At 34.3% G+C, this 20,236-nt stretch overlaps 3 protein-coding genes and 1 pseudogene across 3 annotated transcripts; 2 read left to right on the top strand and 2 right to left on the bottom strand.

Annotated features, from left to right (window-relative positions):
- The first annotated feature begins 1,057 nt into the window (after positions 1-1,057).
- LOC146905399 (ribonucleoside-diphosphate reductase small chain-like) lies at positions 1,058-2,469 on the top strand. The gene has a single exon (XM_085723568.1). It carries the CDS (start codon positions 1,250-1,252, stop codon positions 2,240-2,242), a length of 993 nt encoding a protein of 330 aa, XP_085579694.1. The 5' UTR covers positions 1,058-1,249; the 3' UTR covers positions 2,243-2,469.
- A 246-nt stretch (positions 2,470-2,715) lies between these two features.
- On the top strand, positions 2,716-11,332 carry LOC146905398 (plant/protein). The gene is made up of 7 exons (XM_085723569.1): positions 2,716-2,862; positions 2,969-3,009; positions 3,715-3,772; positions 5,174-5,267; positions 6,503-6,587; positions 6,694-6,759; positions 11,013-11,332. The coding sequence occupies exons 1-7, from the start codon at positions 2,772-2,774 to the stop codon at positions 11,124-11,126; spliced, it is 549 nt and encodes a 182-aa protein (XP_085579695.1). The 5' UTR covers positions 2,716-2,771; the 3' UTR covers positions 11,127-11,332.
- Positions 11,333-12,246: 914 nt separating this feature from the next.
- Positions 12,247-13,264, bottom strand: LOC146905397 (arabinogalactan O-methyltransferase 1 pseudogene; annotated as a pseudogene).
- Positions 13,265-16,699: 3,435 nt separating this feature from the next.
- Positions 16,700-19,993, bottom strand: LOC146905396 (uncharacterized). Its single transcript, XM_085726821.1, has 4 exons — positions 19,654-19,993; positions 19,477-19,544; positions 18,359-18,557; positions 16,700-17,444 (listed from the first exon to the last, which is right to left on the bottom strand). Exons 1-4 carry the CDS (start codon positions 19,777-19,779, stop codon positions 17,076-17,078), a joined length of 762 nt encoding a protein of 253 aa, XP_085582947.1. The 5' UTR covers positions 19,780-19,993; the 3' UTR covers positions 16,700-17,075.
- Positions 19,994-20,236: the final 243 nt, after the last annotated feature.

The following is a 20,236-nucleotide window of genomic DNA, read 5'->3' as shown; positions in this document are numbered from 1 at the left end:
CTTAAAGTCAAACATCCCAAAATTATAAATTTCTTTTTTAGGAACAGAGGGTATTACCCATTTGTTTAAGTTTTCCAAATTGTTTGGGAATTCGACCAATTCTTGATTGGTGGTAAGATCATATATATATATATATATATATATATATATATATATATATATATATATATTCATATCGAGTTTGTTACACTTTTTTAATATTTAAATTTATTCTTATCTATTTGTTACATGTGTTTTTTGTATTGAAAATTGAGGGCATTTTCGAAAAGAAAAAATCAACCAAAAGAGTTGAAAGAGGTTTGTTTTCTTTATATATATATAGTATAGATAATCTCAATTAAATTAATTAAATTAAATTTTTTTTTTGAAGAGGCTAAAAAATTAAATTAAAATTATTAAATTAAATTAAATGTATTAGTTAAAAATGTTTATAAATATAATTTATAACATAACATAACATGTGTACTTTTTTGTCAAAAAAAAACATAACATGTGTACTTTTATGTCATTTTATATTTATCAGTCACTTCAAAAGTTAATTTTATCAAACACTTTAATTTCAATTAGTTAGTTTTTCAGCTGTCCCCGTGAACATAGCACAGTTGGCAAAAACATGCATTGTTATATGCAGGGGCCGGGGTTTGAACCTCGGACACCCCACTTCTTCACCTTAAAAAAGGTTAATTTTATCTACTAAGCTATTTGACTAAAAAAAAAAATAGTTTTTTAGCTATAAGTTTTCAGCTATCGACTACCTTACAACTTAATTTTACAAAAGACACCCTTAGAAGAAACACGTAACATGTATCAGTAACCGACAACCAATTCAAAAGCGTACTCTACACTCATATTTTCCCACCAATTCAAAAACCCCAACGCACCATTTGAACTTTCATCACATCCCTGATTTTTCTCTCCTTAAAACCCCAAATTACCCTTAACCCTTCCTTTTCTCTCCCCAAAATACCCTCCACCAGATTACTCCTCTTCCCAAACTACCCTTCCCAAAATATCTTCTCATCAAAGCTTCCCCAAATTCGTTTCAAAATTCACCCGCGTAGTTTCCAAATCCAAACCCCCCCAAAATTTTCAAATTCACCCGCTCCTATTTTCACTCCAAAAATATCTATTTAAACCCCTTCACTCTTCTTCATTCTCCATCACCAAACAAACCCTAAAATCTCCTCCTCCTACTTCTCAAATAATCACTTTTTCATAATCACTTTCTCTCAATTTCAATTCCCCAAACATGCCTGCTTTTCCAGAAGAACCACTTCTCGCACCAAACCCAGACCGATTCTGCATGTTCCCAATCCAATACCCCAAAATCTGGGAAATGTACAAAAAAGCCGAAGCCTCATTCTGGACCGCCGAAGAAGTCGATCTTTCCTCCGATCTCAAGCACTGGAACAACCTCACAGACGGCGAACGCCACTTCATCTCACACGTCCTCGCCTTCTTTGCCGCCTCTGACGGCATTGTCCTCGAAAATCTCGCTGGAAGATTCATGAAAGAAGTTCAAATCTCCGAAGCACGTGCCTTTTATGGTTTCCAGATTGCAATTGAAAACATCCACTCTGAGATGTATTCTCTTCTCCTTGAGACATATATAAGCGATTCTTCTGAAAAGAATCGCTTATTTCACGCAATTGAAACAATTCCATGTATCGCAAAAAAGGCTGATTGGGCGATGAAATGGATTGATTCAAGCGATTCTTTTGCAGAAAGAATCGTTGCATTTGCTTGTGTAGAAGGAATTTTCTTCTCAGGAAGCTTCTGCGCGATTTTCTGGTTGAAAAAACGCGGTTTAATGCCGGGATTAACCTTCTCAAACGAGCTTATTTCACGCGACGAAGGTCTACATTGTGATTTTGCTTGCTTGTTATACTCGCTTCTACGCAAGAAACTAACTTCAGAGCGTGTGAAGGAAATTGTATGCAATGCAGTTGAAATTGAAAGGGAATTTGTCTGCGACGCGCTTCCTTGCGCGTTGGTTGGGATGAATGGTGGATTGATGAGTACTTATATTGAGTTTGTTGCTGATAGATTATTGGGTGAGCTTGGTTGTGAAAAGGTTTATAACGTTCAGAATCCGTTTGATTGGATGGAATTGATTTCGCTTCAAGGGAAGACGAATTTCTTTGAGAAGCGCGTTGGGGAGTATCAGAAAGCTTCTGTTATGAATAGCTTGAATGGGAATGGTGCTGCTGATTTTTGCTTTAGTTTGGATGAAGATTTTTAGATCAAGAAAGAAATTAGGGTTATCATCATGATCATCTAGTATATTTTTATTATATTTTTAAATTTCAAAATCTTGTTTAATTAATAATTTAGGGTTATGTTTATGTGATTCTGAAACCATTTTATAATGGTTGAGTTCTTATGCATTCTTAGGTTTATTCTTTTATGATTATGGTCCATGTATAAATGCAGTTTCAAATTTTAATGAAGTTTCGTTCTTTGGTTAAATTAATTGATGTTTATTTTTGTTTTCTTGTGTGATTTAATTTTCTTTATTATTTTTATTTTAAATTAAAATGGAATTTGACTGAATTTGTTCTTGATTATTAGTTAATTTGATTGTGAATTAAACTGATTAAATTCAATTTCTTTTATGAAAAGAGCTCTGTATATTTAATTATTTCTTTCAAATAAAAAGATCCAATATTTAATTTTTGAAAAGGGTATAAAAGGTTATAAAAAAATGATATAGATAAGATTCGTTAAGCTTTGTTTGGCAGTGTGAAGAGTGTTCTTTTTTTGAATTGTTAATGGCTTCTGAAACTCAAAGCAGTGGAATGTTAACTAGGGAGCAGCTTTTTCATCTTTTTGAGCGATTCAGTGTTCTTACTTCACAATCTGGTACCCTAATTTTGATTCAGTTTCTTTATCTGTTTTGAATCATTTATTTTTTTGAAACCCTTTTTGAATTTGTTGCAATATGGTTGTGTGTGTTTGGTATTTGAAGATGTGAAGAAAAGGATTGTTGATGCTGTTCTGGATAAGCAGGTAAATTTCTTCTGGGTATTTTGTCTTTTGTTGTTCTTCATTTTTTCTGTGTTCTTCTTCAATGTTAGGTAAAATTTCTATTTGAGTTAGCATATATTCCAGTTTCCAGAAAGATTCTTCATTTTTGTTTATGGGAGGTGATAAAAATATGCACTTTTGAGTAACTAGAACACTCTGTGTGTTTCCAGATCTGAGTCTGTATTTGAAAATAATTGGCAATAGTCATAAACCAAACAGGGCAATGGTGTTAAGTGCTTGTTTACTCAAAAACATTTTAAGTTTTTAATTGGTAATGGTAATAAACCAAACAGGGCATAGTGTTAAGTGGTTGTTTTTGGCTAAAATGTGTTTTTTTTAATTGCTAATGAGATGGAAGACTCTTATGTAGTGAATAATTGTGATAGAGAGAAAATAGAAGTATAAATAAAGAGAAAAGTGTTGAATCTGAATCTATATTTTATCATGTTTATTAGTTGAAGTGAAAATGAAAATACGAAACATGGAAAAGAATAGTTTTGGCTAGCATCTTTGTGTTTTGGTTGGCCGTAGTTTTACGGATAGACTATCTGAATGCTTTTCTTGACAAGTCTATTTGAATTTAAGGTATCAGATAAATGTGCAAGTCGGTTTCACATTATACTTATGTTATGAAAGTCAATTTGTAATGTGTGGTGTTGACATTTCTCTGGAAGTACTGATGAGCAGGAAGCTGTTGCTGTGACCACTGCAATACAGGAAGAAATATTTTTGGAGATGGGTGTTGGTATGTTTTTTGTATTGAAATATATAAGTTATTGGTTGTACTTTGGGTTTGGAGTATTGGTGCTTTATTTTTCATATAATTTATCTGTGTGGAATCATGATAAACTAATTGTTTAATTTCAACATAGCTGCCTGCTATGCTTGTCTCACAATGCATTCTTTCCTGAAAGTTCATCTCTACAGTGTGTGTGTGTGTGTGTAGATAGGATATTTCTTTTTTAGCAGTTGAAGAGATGCACAAATGATAAAATTTTGAACTAGTCATTGATGGATTATGATGTAGTATTAGGTTTTTGAGGCCACGGGCTGAGTTATAGCAGCCTCTTAAAGGCGTACAAACCTCCCTTTTTGTTGTATCTACATCGACTGAAAGTTCAAACCCTGTATGAGGTTTTATTTTCTCAACTGAATCTTTGGTTTTCCATGTATTCTTTGCTTCAAAAAAATTTTCTATCCCCCCCCAATATTTCTGTCATTTCGAAGCTTGAGCTTGTTGTATTGGGGTACTCTGCATTAGTGTAGAAGCTCAAATTTATTTATGTGAAGCTTTATTGTAGTTCAAGTATTAGTTTATTTTCTTACATGAATTTTAGTTTTGGGGATTTTTGGTTCTGCACAAATTACCCTTGACAACACTTGAAATAAAGGGTGGTTTCAGTTATCTACAGTTTAGTTCTGAACCTGTGAGTTTCAGTGGATTTAAATGGTGTTTTTATCAAAAGTTATTGTATTGAGATGAGCTGCGCTGGCTTGAGTTTTGGAAACAGAATTTGATTTTGAATAAGTAAAGCATTTAAAGATAAAAATGATGAAAAACAAGCGAAGTGCAAAAGATCCAGTCACTAATTATGTGATTTATGGTTTTCTGATTTTTCTTTGTCAGTTATAATTTCCTATTTACCATCAAACACCATCAGGTTAGAAGTTCGGTAACAGATGAGTTAGAATTCCTTGCTCCTGTTATTAGGATGTCGGGACATCAAATTTCATTAAGTTCCATGTTGCAGTGATTGCAACAGATGCAGTTTATAAAAAATTGAAATACCGGATTATGTACTACTACTGGTATAAGGTTATAGAACATATATCAAGAGAGTACAGTTAATTGAATTCTTTCACTGGAAAGATAAGGGATAAACTTCCCTAGATCTGTTTCAATTCCCTCAAGTTCCCTCCCAGTTTACTTTTATTGACTTGTTTCCTTCATCTATGTAACTAACACCTAACTATCACCAACAACCTCCCAGCTATGGGTTATGGGAGCGACTAACACTTCGGCCCCGTTTCCATTAGTGGAGCTCTACCTATTTTGATACACAGATTGTTATATGCAGAATCTATGTTATCTTCTATTTAATATGTCTATTTATATTTATTTTTCTATTATTTGTTTATACAACAGACCCAGGATTTGGTATTTCATGTCTGGGAAAAATCAGTACTGTATATGAGAATGACCAAGATTTGGTGATTCAATTCTATAAATTCCTTGCCCAGTAAGTTCTCTATCTTTTTGTGTAGCATTAACTCATTTTTATCCTGTTTACATTTTGTCTTCATTTCTTTGAGCAATTCATGAAAGTACATACCATGCCAATATATTTTCTAGCTGAGTGGAAAAATGAAAGGTACTTACTCACAAAGGTTTTTGTTTGGAAGAAGTTAAATAAAAAACGCAGGGAATCATCTCCCTAGTCCCTAAGCAAATATGACTAAAGTTATGTTGAGTGGAAGTGGGGAAGAGAGTTTTAGAATAAATTTATGCACTAATTTATGTCTTTTTTAAACATACAGTGGGAGTTTCTTATGCTTAGGTTACATATCAGGACAGCACTTTCATTATTTGACACCACAGATTCCTCATATTGGTTGGAATAAGTTTAATGTTTTTTTTTTTCTTCATGTTTGAGGGCTTTCGAAGATGGTCGTGTGCAGTTATGCTTATCTTTTATTTATGGGTTAATTATGTTTCTAGTCCCTATAAAATAGCGACCTTGTAAGTTTAGTCCCTACTTAATTTTAATAGCATTTTTAGTCCCTATAAAAAAAAAATTACTTATAATTTTAGTCCCTGCTAAAACAAAGTTTGATTAATTATCCTTAAACTCTTAAATTTTTGAACGATTTTTTTGAGACAAGATTAGAACACTATGAAAGGTTCGTTTACTAAAATTTAGAATTTTCTGACATGAAATGAATTAAATATGAATTTTTTAAAACGACAAAAGTTAAAGATAAAAAGTAATAAAATCTGGATGTAGAAATCAAATTTTGCAATAATTTTTTGCGGACGAACTTTTAGTAATGTTCTAAACATGTCTGCAAAAAATTGTTCAAAAATTTAAGAGTTTAAGCATAAATTAAACAAATTTGAATTGAGTAGGGACTAATACTCAGTGCAGAAAAACAAAATTAGGGACTAAAAATGCTATTAAAATTAAGTAGGGACTAAACTTACAAGGTCGCTATTTTATAGGGACTAGAAACATAATTAACCCTTTATTTATTTTAGTATTCTGGATCAGTCTGTGTTCTAAACAACTAATCTGGAGTTTTTTTTTCCAAAAAAAAAAAAAAAAATCAATCTAAAGAGAAAGCGCCTAAACTTTTCGAAGTTATCTATATTCTCTTCAGTCATTCTATACTTTTTCTCTTATCTCTACACAAAAAAGGATTAGCAAACAGTTTTTTATGCAAAAAGGGCCTTATACTAAGAATTGTGAAATGTCAGAGAAGAGATGGCCTGCGATGAAGCAGAGCTTGGAGAAGAAGAATTTGCAGAAAAAATGCGCCATCAACAAAACTTACAGGAACATGTAAGACTTTCAACTTTATGTTGAACTTTTCTGACTTACATGTGTACACTTAGATAGAGATGCTGCAGCAAAATTGTCACTAATAACGAGAGAGTAATCTTGACAGCAACTAGAGATGCTGAAGCACATGCGCAACTTTAACTTGGATGATCAATCTGCCATCCTTGAGAAGGTGAACACTAGTCTTCAAATTACAAGCACTGTTTTTATTGAATTATATGGATTATCCAACGGAGTAAATCTTCATAGTCAATTAACGCAGAAATCTGTCTTTTGGTTGCTGTCATTTTATATCATATTATTGCATGGTATTTGATTTTGGTCCATAAATATCAAATGCATCTGATGGTTTACAAATTACAAGTATTTCTGTGAATGGGTCTTAAAATATTATTTAAATAAATGTAAGAGCGATTGGTGATGGGACAAGTAGTTATAAATAGTCTACTAGGATTTGTTCATTTGGGCTTTCATAGTTCAGTTAGGGTCTGTTTGGATTGATTTATTTAGCTTATCTAGTGCCGTAAGAACTTGTGGGACTCTTTGGGAGAACTTATGCAATAGCTTACATCCTATGCATATTCTTCACTTCAAACTTAAAAGCTTGAAGCCAAAGCTGAGATTATGGAACAAAAGGGTGGTGGGGGATTTTCATCAGAGGGTGCACCTGGCCCAACAACAACTTGCTGAAGCTCAACTGGCAATTGACCAATTGGGATTTAGTGAGAGATCTTTGGAGGAGTTAGCCTGTTTAACCAGTTACAGTCAGGCCCTGACTTTACTGAATAGTTTCTGGAAGGATAAAAACAAAAACACTAGATTCCTTGAGGGGGATAGAAACACTGCCTTTTTTTCATAGAAATGCTAAAGTTAGAGAAGCCAAAAACTTTATCAGCCTTCTGAAGCATGGGGAGGAAACTTACACCAGTACCACTGACATTGAAGCACATGTTCTCAGCTATTTCACCAACATTTTTGCTGCCCCTGTCCAGTATGAGGAAAATGACCTCCCTAATAGATACATTCCACAGATTGTAACTGCTACAGAGAATGACACACTCATTGCTGTGCCTCAGTATGAAGAAATCAAGAAGGCAGTCTTTGATTTGAGTGGTGATGCTGCTCCTGGTCCTGATGGTTATCCAGGACACTTCTACCATCAGTTTTGGCATATAATTGGTACAGATGTAGTGAATTCCACCCAATACTTCTTTATGCACAACTACATAATGCCAAACTTAAATTCCAATCTCTTGAACCTCATTCCTAAGGTGCCTGGTGCCAACAAACTGGATAACTTCAGGCCAATTGCCCTTGCAAACTTTCAGTTCAAAATTGTTACCAAGATAATGGCTGATAGGCTGGGATTGATAGCTGCTAGAATTATCTCTATCTATCAAAGGGGATTCATACCTGGCAGACACATACAAGACTGCATCCTTATAGCATCTGAAGCAACTAACTTGTTACATAAGAAAGCTTATGGAGGCAATATTGCTTTAAAAATTGATATAAGGAAGGCTTTTGACACTTTGAATTGGAAATTTCTTGTTCATGTGTTACAGTGCTTTGGCTTTCATAAGGTCTTTTGTGACTGGATTGTAACCATCTTACACTCAGCAAAGCTCTCTATAAGTGTCAATGGAAAAGCAGTTGGGTTCTTCAGCTGCACCAGAGGTGTGAGGCAGGGGGACCCCCTCTCACCCCTTCTATTTTGTCTGGCTGAAGAAGTCATCAGCAGAGGTCTTGAAGCTATGGTGATAGAGGGACAATTGTCTCAGATAAGGGCTACTAAAAACCTTTACATTCCTAGTCACTGCTTGTATGCAGATGACATCCTCATTTTCTGCAAAGGCACTCTTGCCAACATAAGGAACATCATGAATCTCTTTGAGGCCTATGGCAGTTACTCTGGCCAAATTGTAAATGCTCAAAAAAGCAAATTCTACACTGGGGTTCTAACGCTATCCAGAATTCATGCCATCACATCTATAACTGGTTTCAGCCATGGTAGTTTGCCTTTCAATTATCTAGGCATTCTTCTGTTTAAGGGGAAACCCAAAGCTTTGCATCTTAGACCTGTTGTGGACAGAATTCAAGTGAAACTCAATGCCTGGAAAGGAAGACTGCTCACAATAATGGGCAGGGTTCAGTTGGTTAATGCTGTGATCAGCAGTATGTTAACTTACTCTTTCCATGTTTATAAATGGCCTGCAAGTTTGTTATCTGAAATAGCAAGGTGCATGAGAAATTTCATTTGGAGTGGTGTTGGCTCTCAGCAAAAAATATGCACCGTTGCTTGGTTGAAGGTTTGTCAACCCAAAGATTGTGGGGGGCTAGCTGTGAGGGACCCTGCTACTGTTAACAAAGCTGTTCTTCTGCTCACGTGGAAGCTCATTACTTCAGAGGAGCAATGGGCTTTAATCTGCAGAGATAGGTTTCTTCATAAACACAAACCTAAAACCCATCATATAACTTCATCTGTGTGGCCTGGAATGAAAAACCACATTAGTTTCATTTTTGAACATGCTACTTGGTCTATTGGAAATGGTCAGAACATTAGTTTCTGGTCTGATAGGTGGATGGACACCTCTATAGCTGATCAATGGAGTATCCCTTCTGACTTTCTTCCTGCCATAGAGTTAAAAGTTGCTGATTTGCTTGAACAATGGAACCTGGTGTCTGCCTGATTATATTGTGCAAAAGGATCCTGATTTGGCTGCTAGAATTCAAAGACTCACCCTGCCAGCTGAGGAGATTCCTGATCAGCTCAACTGGATTATGTCAACTGATGGTCAATTGACCAGCAAAATTGCTTATTCTTGCTTCTCTGGCCATCACCAGAGAGTTCCTTGGGCTGACCTGCTATGGAACTCATATATTCCACCCTCTAGGGCCTTTATTACCTGGAGGCTTATCCACAACAAAATACCTACTGATGAAAATCTTAGAAAAAGAGGATGTTATATTGTGTCAATTTTCTGTTTCTGTTGGGAACATGCAGAATCCTCCCAGCATATTTTCTTTGAATGTAGGGTCACCACCAGATTGTGGGAATGGCTTGGCAAAGGCACTGATGTTCCTATAGATCATACAGACTGTATTAGCCTGCTTTTGGGAGTTACTGGTAGAGGCAGCAAAATGGTGCAACAGGTTCTCAATTCAGCAATTATTCACACTATTTGGGCTATATGGATTGAAAGGAATCTTAGATACTTTCATGATAAATCCAATACCCTCACCACCATGTTTAATTCCATTTTATCTGAAGTCAAACTCAGCTATAGTTTGGTCTTGGCAAAAGGCAACTCTAACATGCTTGACTACAAGGTCTCAAGGCTTTTCAACATTCCTATTCACACTAAGAGAGTCACTATCAGACAGGAAGTCAAATGGTGCCCACCTTCCTCTACTGCGGTCAAAATTAACTTTGATGGTTCTGCTATAGGAACTCACCCTTGTGGTTCTGTTGGAATTGTGTTTAGATATTCCAATGCAAATTTTTTGGGTGTTATATCTAGTAACATTGGGCATGCTTCAGCTTCTGAAGCTGAATTCTCAGCCTGCATGATGGCTATTGAGAGGGCCAAAGAGATGCAGCTGAATAATATTTGTTTGGAATCTGATTCTTTGCTGGTTGTGAATGCTTTTTATAAGAACGCAAAGATTCCTTGGAAGATGCGTGCAAGATGGTTCAATTGCAGAAAGTTTTGCAATGGCATTTATTGTTCCTGTTTGCATGTGCTAAGGGAAGGCAATCAAGTGGCTGATGCCTTAGCCAAGAATGGTCAGGGCTTAGCTATGTTCTCCTCCCAATGGTGGGAGGCCCCCCCATCTTTTCTGCTCCCTCTGCTTGTTAGGGATAGCACAGGGTTACTTTACTCTAGATTGGCCATTGATTGAACCATGCCTAGTCTGTTTCTTTGTATGTCTGTTAGTTTTGGCTTCTGTTTGTTTTGTTCTGGATTTTTGATGTAATATGGTTCAGGCATCTCCTGGTTGATTAATAAATTTTTAGCTTAATCAAAAAAAAAAAAAAAAAAAAAAAATTTGTGGGACTCTTTTGTAAAACAGTTTGACTTTATTTTTATCTTGCAATAGACATAACTTGTACATTAGCACTTACATGATAAACGCTAATTAAACCGTTTATCTAAACAAGGGTTTAGTTCATCTGAATTACATTACTTATATTCTCATCGAAATGATTAATATCCTTGATTGTTGAATCGTCAATGGTCAGTCTACGTTGCTTTTTCTAAAAGTTCTGTATAATATTCAAATATTTCAACTTGGTTTAGTTTACTTACTTTGCAGATAGTTTCACAGCTTGACAATATTTATGCATGAGTTTTTCTTGTTGAAAAGTATGTACAAAGTTAAAGTAGTTGAAATGAAAACAAATTATTTCGATGAATTTTCCAGTTGCACCAGATGATGGAAAATGGGAATTATGAAAGTGAGACATCTATTTTGTCAGCTGAGGAGATTGAAGAGATAGTTCAAAGGAAGGTTACCCCTCTGTTTAGCCCAAGTTAGACCCAGAATCCGCCCTTTGGTTATATCATGTTAAGAGTTTGTATTCCAAGTGTAATTAAGTATCATGTGTTAACTGTTTTGTATTGGACAAATCCATAATCCATGATATGTATTGTTTACTTCACCTATCAGCCAGATGCATATTATTCCATGATGGGTTGTTGTATTATTCACTTCACTTCATTTAGACTTCTTACATTATTCAATCTTTTGTTCGTTTTTTTTCCTGTATGGTCTTTTACACGCTTTGCAGACATTGCAGTAATCATCTTGAGGACATGTTTGGATGTCTTCAGTTTTTCTATTTTGAGAACAAAAACTTGAAAGTTAGAGATTGACTTAATAGACAAATTCTTCCATTCTTCGTCATAATCGCTAGAACATGAATGGTTTTCATTTACCTAAACCACGCCTCATTTTTAAGATTTGTCTTATCCTATCAACTTATCAAGTATCAATGGCTGAACGATGCATTTACCAAATAAGCTGATTTACAGAAACTTGTTAATTTATTTTATTTTAAAGGAGTTTTGACGACACGAGTCTCAAACTCATAATGAAATCAGTTTCAAGAGATTCAATTTACATTCTTAAACAATTAATTTATTTTATTTATTGATGAAGATTTTGCAATGGAACTCAAATTTGTTATCCTATGATTTGTGGACAAATTTTTTAATCCATCCAATCATGTTTGGCATTTATAGTTTAGACAGTTTCCAAAGCAAACATTCATTACATGATTTACGAAACACTCATAAGAAGTAAATTTAACTTTGTATCAAACATTTGGTGGCGTTGGAGCTGCAGGATTCAAAACAGAAAAATAAAGTACTCCCATAGTAAACAAATATGAGTTTATCCACTCTTTACATTAGATCTCACTTCTAGAATCTGAGGAAAAGAAGAGTTTGTAGTATGTGATTTCTTTTGCATCGATTTAGCCCAATTTCTGATGATACTATGAGGTCGTTGCACTCAATCTTGGTGCTTGTCATAATATGATATATCTCGATATTTGTATTGTCGTAAGAAATTGTATAAACATCGCTTTGTTTTTCACAGATACTTTAGAAGACACAGCAAATGTTAGAACAAACTCTTCAAAGAAAAAAAGAAATTAACAACATAACTATTCATGCACAAAATCCAAGTGCAGTATCAGTAACATTTACAGCAGGTGGTATAACAAAATGCCAAAGTCTCCTAATACCACCAACTCTATATTTCATGCACAAAAACTCTTTAGCATAAAGTTTCTCAACCTCCCTATCCACATCATGAAGAAACACGTGTGTCACACCGGCTTTTTTCCTCCCACGTGCCATCACTGCCGCGGAATATATCACCCCCATCCTCCCTGGAGCCGAGGGAAAATATCCCCTTGGTGCATCGATCATAATCACATCCCAATCCCGATCGTACACCTCTTTTGGTAGCTCGCCCAATGCAAGCTTACACCGACGATCATCTTTCAGAGGGTGACTGTCTGCGGTGATGCCACCACAATCCTTCTTGTAGGATGAGAGAAGTGCTTTAGCCTCACTGAGGCGGGTGTTATAACGCACGGTATGTGCACGTAGGACAGGAAAGCGTTTGAAGGCAGAAATGGTCCACTTAGGATCTTCTTCGAGATATAGCGTGATGCCACGTGGATTAAACGAATCCCACATGAGCGCGTCGTGACCAATTCCAAACACGAGAAAGTTGCATGGCGCTAGGGATTGTAAAACGTCGAATGGTCTTCGGATCTCGCCTTTAGACAGTTGGGGAATGTCACGCGTCGTTGCATAGTGGAAGATTGTCACGAGAGGGATCGACGTGGTGTGGAATTCCTCGGCAATGATAGTTTGGGCTGTCGTGAGGGATCCGGCCGTGGAGCATAAGTGTGTGGAATCTGAATGCCATGAATAGAATAAGAAGAGGATGGTGGCTGCTGCAGTTATTGCTATGACGTAGAGATACCATTGGTTGTTGGAATGGGATGTGTTTGGGTGTTTCTTTTTATAGAATGATTTTGGAATTAAAGATTGCATAATGTTGATGAGTGTGTTGTGTTGGATGAATATTTGAGTATGGTGAGGTTTGAATGAGTGAGTAATGTGATGATGGAGAAACAATGCATGGAGATGAAAACCGATTTCTTAGGTGTTAAGAGTTAGAAGTGGCAATTTTTGTTGATGGTTATGACTTTTTCTAAAATTAGCTTCATTTAGACATTGTCACCTTAATTTGTGGGATGAACAATTTTTTTAAAATGTGAAACTTAATTTTATAATTTAGTTTAAATATGTTTATAATCCTATAAATTTTTTAATTAATTTCTATTCTCTATGTTTATGCACGGCCTAAAAGTATCAAATTTTTGTAAAATATGAAGGCAAATAATTTGATAATTTTTAGACTAAACTCAAAATGTTCTTCAGATCAAGTTCTGTTGCTTAAAATGTTCTTCATTAGTATGTTAATAGTTCAAACTCTTTCAAATAACATAGCACAACTACTTGAACTATGCCTATAAGAACAATTAGTCCACTCAAAAGATGTAAGAGACACGAAAGTGATAGTTGAACAAAGCCAAAGAAAACTGTATAACAGATGATATAACTCTTCAACAAAAACTGTAATACATACATTTTCATTTTCATTCCTCTTTACGTGATAATTCATTTTTATCCCAACGCTAAATTTGATCATTAGACGTATAAATAAATAAATAAGATAAAGAAAAAATATTACCGTTGATGGCTTGGGCGGTTTTCACTTGAATGCGAAATCAGGTTCGTATATGAATTTCAAATTTGATCTAGCATTGCTGGTCACAAAGGGCAAAGTTGAACCAATGGCATCATACTTGAATCTTATATGCAAATGCAACGAAATGTTGCACTCAAACCTAGAAAAACCCTAGGTTTGCCTATGACTTTTTTTACTAAAATGCTCCCACATGCACGCCAAAATGCAAGTTCATATGACATTTCTAACCATCGATGATATCCAACAATCAAACCATATTTGAAATTCAAATGTAAATCTTATTATTATCCAAATCTTTGATGCATTCTTAAGCAGCCCTAAAAAGATTTTGTTAGCCTAGATAAGAAAACTATGATTTCGTTGTCACCCTATACATAAAGGCTACATTTAGATATAGTTAGGTCCATTGTTCTATGCACCTTTATAACCACCCTATACATAAAAGCTACATGGTAGACTTTCATTTTAGTTAGAAAAATCACAATATTTCAAGTTTAAAAAAAGGCTATACATCTAGACAGCCAGGGGCGGAGCTACAGCAAGCATTCTGTGGGCACATGCCTGCACTAAAATTTTCATTCTAGTTCTAGTATATATGGTATTGTGTTATGCCAACTAACTGCCGCCATTACTTGAGTATAAAAAAAATACCCATCGTATCAAAACTAGTCCAAATTCTTTTTCTTGAGTAATCTATTCCAATTACTTAATATCTAATAGATCAATTAATCATAATATATATTTCTTCCATCTTATAATGAGTGATTATTTGTAATAAAAAATTTGTTACAAATTGAATAATCTTTTCAATGCAATCTTAATTACTTCGACTGTCTTAAAATGTCTAGTCTAGTTGAAGGTTTCAAATATGTCAGTCAATACATAATTTTGATCTTTAATAATTATAATTATCTATTAGCAAAAATTATAGAAAAAGTTAATATTTTAAAAATACTCATCGAGACAAATATAATCTCTTATATGCAAACATTTGTCTTTACATATATTAGTAGGAAAATAGAGTCAAAATATGTTATGTGAATATTGTATATATATCAAACAAGGCCGGTCATTTTAGGACCGAAGGAGTACTTTTTATGATAGTACACTAATACTTGCATTGTTCTCAAGTCAATAACTTCCACTTTGTATTTATTACGAAAATTTTAATACATCAATACTTGATAAGAGTAATTTTTATAAAAGTATTGTTATTTCTCTTTCATTTGTATATTATGGTAAGGTGTTTATTTTACTCTCAGCTTAACAAATCTCAAATACCATGCACGTAGTTTTTTTTTTTTTTTTGGTAAAATAATATTTTAAGTATTAAAGTATGTCAATATTGCCCCCACAATTTAAAATTTCTGGCTCCGCTACTGTAGACAGCCACAACTCTAGGTGTATTGGATTGGGGGCAACTGCCCCCACTACACTTCCGGTTACATTTGTTAAATTTTTAATATTTTAATGATTGCCTCCTCTTAAAATAATAGATTGCCCCCATTAAATGAAAATTTATACCATAGAAAAGAGTTTCGCTAAAGAATTTTATAAAATCAAATGTGTAAATGTATTTGAGATGAAATTTTGAAATAATTTCTACCATATTTTTTAAATATAAAGACACATAAAGAACAATTTTAATTTGTAGATATTGATGAATCTTTAATTTTTCTAATATGTAATCGGATAATGTTTATAATCTCGAGTATTTTGCTTAATGATAGTGATATTATTATATCACTTTTGCATTGATAAAAAATTTCTATAAATATTTATCATATAAAATCTTGCCCCCGCAAGTCAACATTTCTGGATCCGTCACTGCATCTAGACAGAGTTTGCAATCAAACCATGTCATTTGTATCAAAGTTTTTTCTATGAAAATCATTAGGCAAATCTTATTATTATTCAAATCTTTGAGGCATTCTTAAGCAACCATAAAAATTAATTTAGATAAGAAAACAATGATTTTGTTGCCACCATATACATAAAGGTTACATCCACATAAAGATAGGTGCATTGTTCTATGCACCTTTATCGTCACCTTGTACATAAAGGTTACATGGTAGACTTTGACTTTAGTTAGAAAAATGACAATATTTCAAGTTTAACCTGCTTTTAATTTATTGTGCTCATTTATTGTGTTCATCATTGACCCGTACGAAGCACAGTTGCGCCATCTAGTTGAATTAAAAACAATGGTAAAAATAGTGGATTGTTTCCACTTGATTTTATAAATGACTTTTTTTTTTTGCGTAATCCGAAAATCATGTGTGCACAACGATTAATCCCGCGAGTCGGAAGGAATCGCAATGAGTGGCAAAACTCTCTCTCAAGAGATTTTACAATGCATTATTTCAACGGTTGAATTCGAACCCATGATCTTTGATTAAGTTGGAAGAGATATCTTACTATCTTATCCAAGTGATATTGGGTTGAAAACAAAACCAATGACCACCGTCATTTTAATATATATTAAAAAAAAATCCAATATATTCAATATATCCATGGTACGTTCCTAAATTATCCTTAAGTTAAAGTTCTAAGATATAAACAACACTCTAATATTAATTATATTTACTTCATTACTTCAAAAAAAATTAAATATAGTCAAGTTTGGAATTACAAAGTAAATTAGTAATACTTTTATTTAAGAATATATTTAAAAAATAATAAATATATCTAGTAATTTGAGAATGGACTCATATTACATATTAGGTAGTATAGTAACCTCTTGTAAGAATATAAGAATGCTGAAATTACCAGGAGTATTAATAATCACAATAAATGTCAACAAGAAGCTGGCACCATTTGCAAAGCTTAATATTCATTTGCAAAGACAGACAAACATACAAAAAGCTGTAAGAGTGATTTCTTTCAACTATAATAACAAACTTGTTATTCACCAAAGAGAATATGAGTTAAACAGAACAACATCAGTCTAAATAGAAACTCAAAAACTCCACATCATTAGCAGATATAATTTGAATGGGCACAAAACCTATGTTAGGGACACTTACATAATAAAAGCATGCTGTTCTTACATCCTCCAGCATGATTCTATTTTCTGATCTTCAACTTAATCATCTTTTTTCAACCCTGGTATAGAGCAATTTTGCAACGGGACAGCATCTGAAGATCGATCATTAATCAATCACATTAATGCAGATTGATTAGAGTGTAAGCTTATTTCTTAGTAACGGATGAGCCCGAATTAGATCCCTTCCCGCGCTGAACAGCTCGAGGGACAAATGACATGCCTTTGGTGTTACGGCGACCAAAGCTGATGGAGGAAGGAGTGGTGTCCGAAGTATTTAATCTAGATACTGCTGAAACAAGGTCATCCATAGCTGCATTTTCCACTTCCATCATTCCTGAAGTATCCTCCTTTTGAGAAGGTTTTTTGCGTTGAGACTTTATCCTGTGTTTCTTTGAAGGCAGAGCCTTCTTGAAAAACTCAAATGACGTCGGGAATTTATGCTTGTCAACTAGATGCTGCTGCCTACTTTTGTAGCTTTTGAATTTCAAACCGCACCCTTCCACTAAACATTCATACTATATGACAAAGACATAAGAACCATGTTATAGAGATTGTCATTTGTCGCCTAATAGAGAAAATTCATATGTGAATTCAAAAAAGTAATAAGTTAACTTAGATTACACAACAACAACAACAACAACAGAGGCAACCAAAGCCTTTTCTCATCAGACGAGGTTAGTTACATGAATCAAATGACATCATAATATCCCTATCATTAATTATCTATAACGATAGACCATTTAATTTGAAATCCTTCTTAATGATTTGACCTATAGCTCTCTCTAGTCTCCCTTTACCTCTAACTATTGGACTATCTTCCATTTGGTCTACCTTCTGACAAACTCAACTATGAACTTTAAACATAAACTAAAATAGTAAACAAAAAGGATAAAAGAAAGAGAGAAATTCATCAACATGGGTTTTTAGTGATTGTTATTACGTAGAGATAATATGGGTTGTTGGAATGTGGTGTGTTTGGGCGTTTCTTTTTGTTGAAGGGTTATTGGAATGATTTTGAAATCAAAGATTGGGTGTATCATTAATTATCTATAGCGACTGAACATTTGATTCCAAATCCTTGATGATTTGGACTATAGTTTTCTCTGGTTTCGCTTTACCACTAACTAATGGACTGTCTTTGCTTTGATCTACCTTCTAAGAAACTCAACTATGAGCTCTAAACATTAAATTAAATAGAAGATATAAAGGATGTAACAAAGGAAGAAGGATATTCTGAAGATTGTTTGACATAACCAAATTATAAAAAAGGTCTTTCTTGTTGCAATTTGTAAGATTTTAAATTAAGGTAGGAAAAAACATGAGTACTTCACTGTAAAGAAATTTGAAGAAACAAAAAGCGAAATTGAATATCTTACAACTACCATGTCATTAAATTAAATCATATTCAGAGTTTAGACATATACACTACCATGTCATAGCCACGAGCAACTTTTGCCTGAAAGAAAGAATCATGAGCTTCGGATACATGTATGCTGAGCAAACGTGATGTGGGGTAGACTCTAGAACACACAGAACAGGATGCAGTATGTCTTGCATTATAGTGATTTTCAAAATTCTCAATTGAAGCCAAACGCGCTCCACACCCAGCAATGGGACAGAAGACTTCCCTGCACAAAGCAATATGTTACAAAATGAGGCGTGCATGCTACCATTTTATAAGTATAAATTCAAAGCCAAAGATTAACTTCTAGGAAAAATCACAATCTTCAACAAAGGTGAGGCCATGTTTGAATTCGCGGTAAGTTTGGCAAAATTACAACATGTCACCGTTATGTTGATAAAAGATACACTTTGGAGCTTCAACAAAATCACGGTGCCATTGTGATTTCGTCAAACTCATTGTTATTTGAAACATACAATGGTGTAACACAAATCAAAATGTGTTTTTCCACATAAATGATTACAGATATAAAGTAAACAATTTCAAGAACTATAAGAAAGGTAAGCAAGTAGTATAACAGGATACTATAACTAGAAATGACAATCCATCATTAACTGTTCTCAAAGGGTAATGATCTCAACAACTTCTATCGAACATCACCTGAAGTTTGAGTAAGACCTAATAACAGTGTATTAAATCAACACGCCTTATTCTTTTTTTATTTTTGAAGAAGCTAAGCTAGCCCACCCAAATTGACACTGGGAAGAATCGAATCAGAGACCTTAAGGAGGAGCATATTCCAAGGTCCCGAGCAAACACCACCAGGCCCACCCAAATTAGCACGCCTTATTCTAATGCCTATTATTTTGGTCTTAACTCCAAACATTCTAGTTCTCAAGAAAAGTTTAGCTAGTACACCCAAATTGGCACCGGGAAGAATCGAATCTGAGACCTTGAGGAGGAGGGGCATATTCCAAGGTCTCGAGCCAACACCACCATACCCACCCAAATTAAGGTTTTTTAATGTCTCTACAACCGAGATTGAGGTCGAATAAGCCACATTAATCGAGAATATAAGGTCAAATACTATTACTATTAAGAATATGAATAAGAAAAGAAAAAAAAACACTAATGAAGATCAATACCTTCCATCCTCTTGTATCAAATCCTCAAGCTGTTCCTTCTCTTGTGTTAATTCAAATTCCAACGCAACCTTTTCAAATTAAAACGCAAGTAACAATTCTCATTTCAAAACTAAAAATAAAAAAAATAAAAAAATAGCATAAAACAAGAAACAATTTGAATGAAATAAAAATAAGAACCTGTTTGACAAGAAGTTCTCGTTCGAGGTTACCGATAGCGAAGAAAGGTGAATCGGGTTGGAACTTACGTGAAATGGGTTTCCAAAACGGAAAATTTGAATCCGGATTTTGATTTTCCACTTCCATCGCTAGTTCAACCAGCAAGGAAAATGAGAATGGAGAAGTGATTCTGACAAAGAAAATTAGTTTTGAATTTTGATTTGTTTCAATTTTTTGAATTAAAATTTGGATTTATGGATATTGGGTACCCGTTACTTTACGGGTCATTAGTGTCGGGCCCTCTGCATTTCTGGGTCACATTAGTTTGGGAAATTGCTGAAGAGCCCCTGCATTGCTTCAAATTCAATTAAAACACCTATTGCTAGTTAAGTTAGTTCCGATAGGTTGAGCAAATTTTTTTAGGTCCTTTTGTCAAGAATTGAATCCTGAACTGTTAATTTCTCAACTATTTTAATCTCCTAGCTCAAAACAGTTGAGCTATCCAACACATCAAGTGTTCGTAAAGCTAGAACCACTAGTTTGAAGTTTAATATCATTTGTATTGTTTTTCGATTCGACTATGTCGCCTTCTGAAAATTTGTGT

The sequence above is a fragment of the Medicago sativa genome, chromosome 7 (assembly GCF_051527215.1).
Source record: "Medicago sativa cultivar Bolivia chromosome 7, Bolivia_mono, whole genome shotgun sequence".
Classification (NCBI taxonomy): Eukaryota; Viridiplantae; Streptophyta; class Magnoliopsida; order Fabales; family Fabaceae; genus Medicago; species Medicago sativa.
This window is presented reverse-complemented; position numbering and strand designations above follow the sequence as displayed.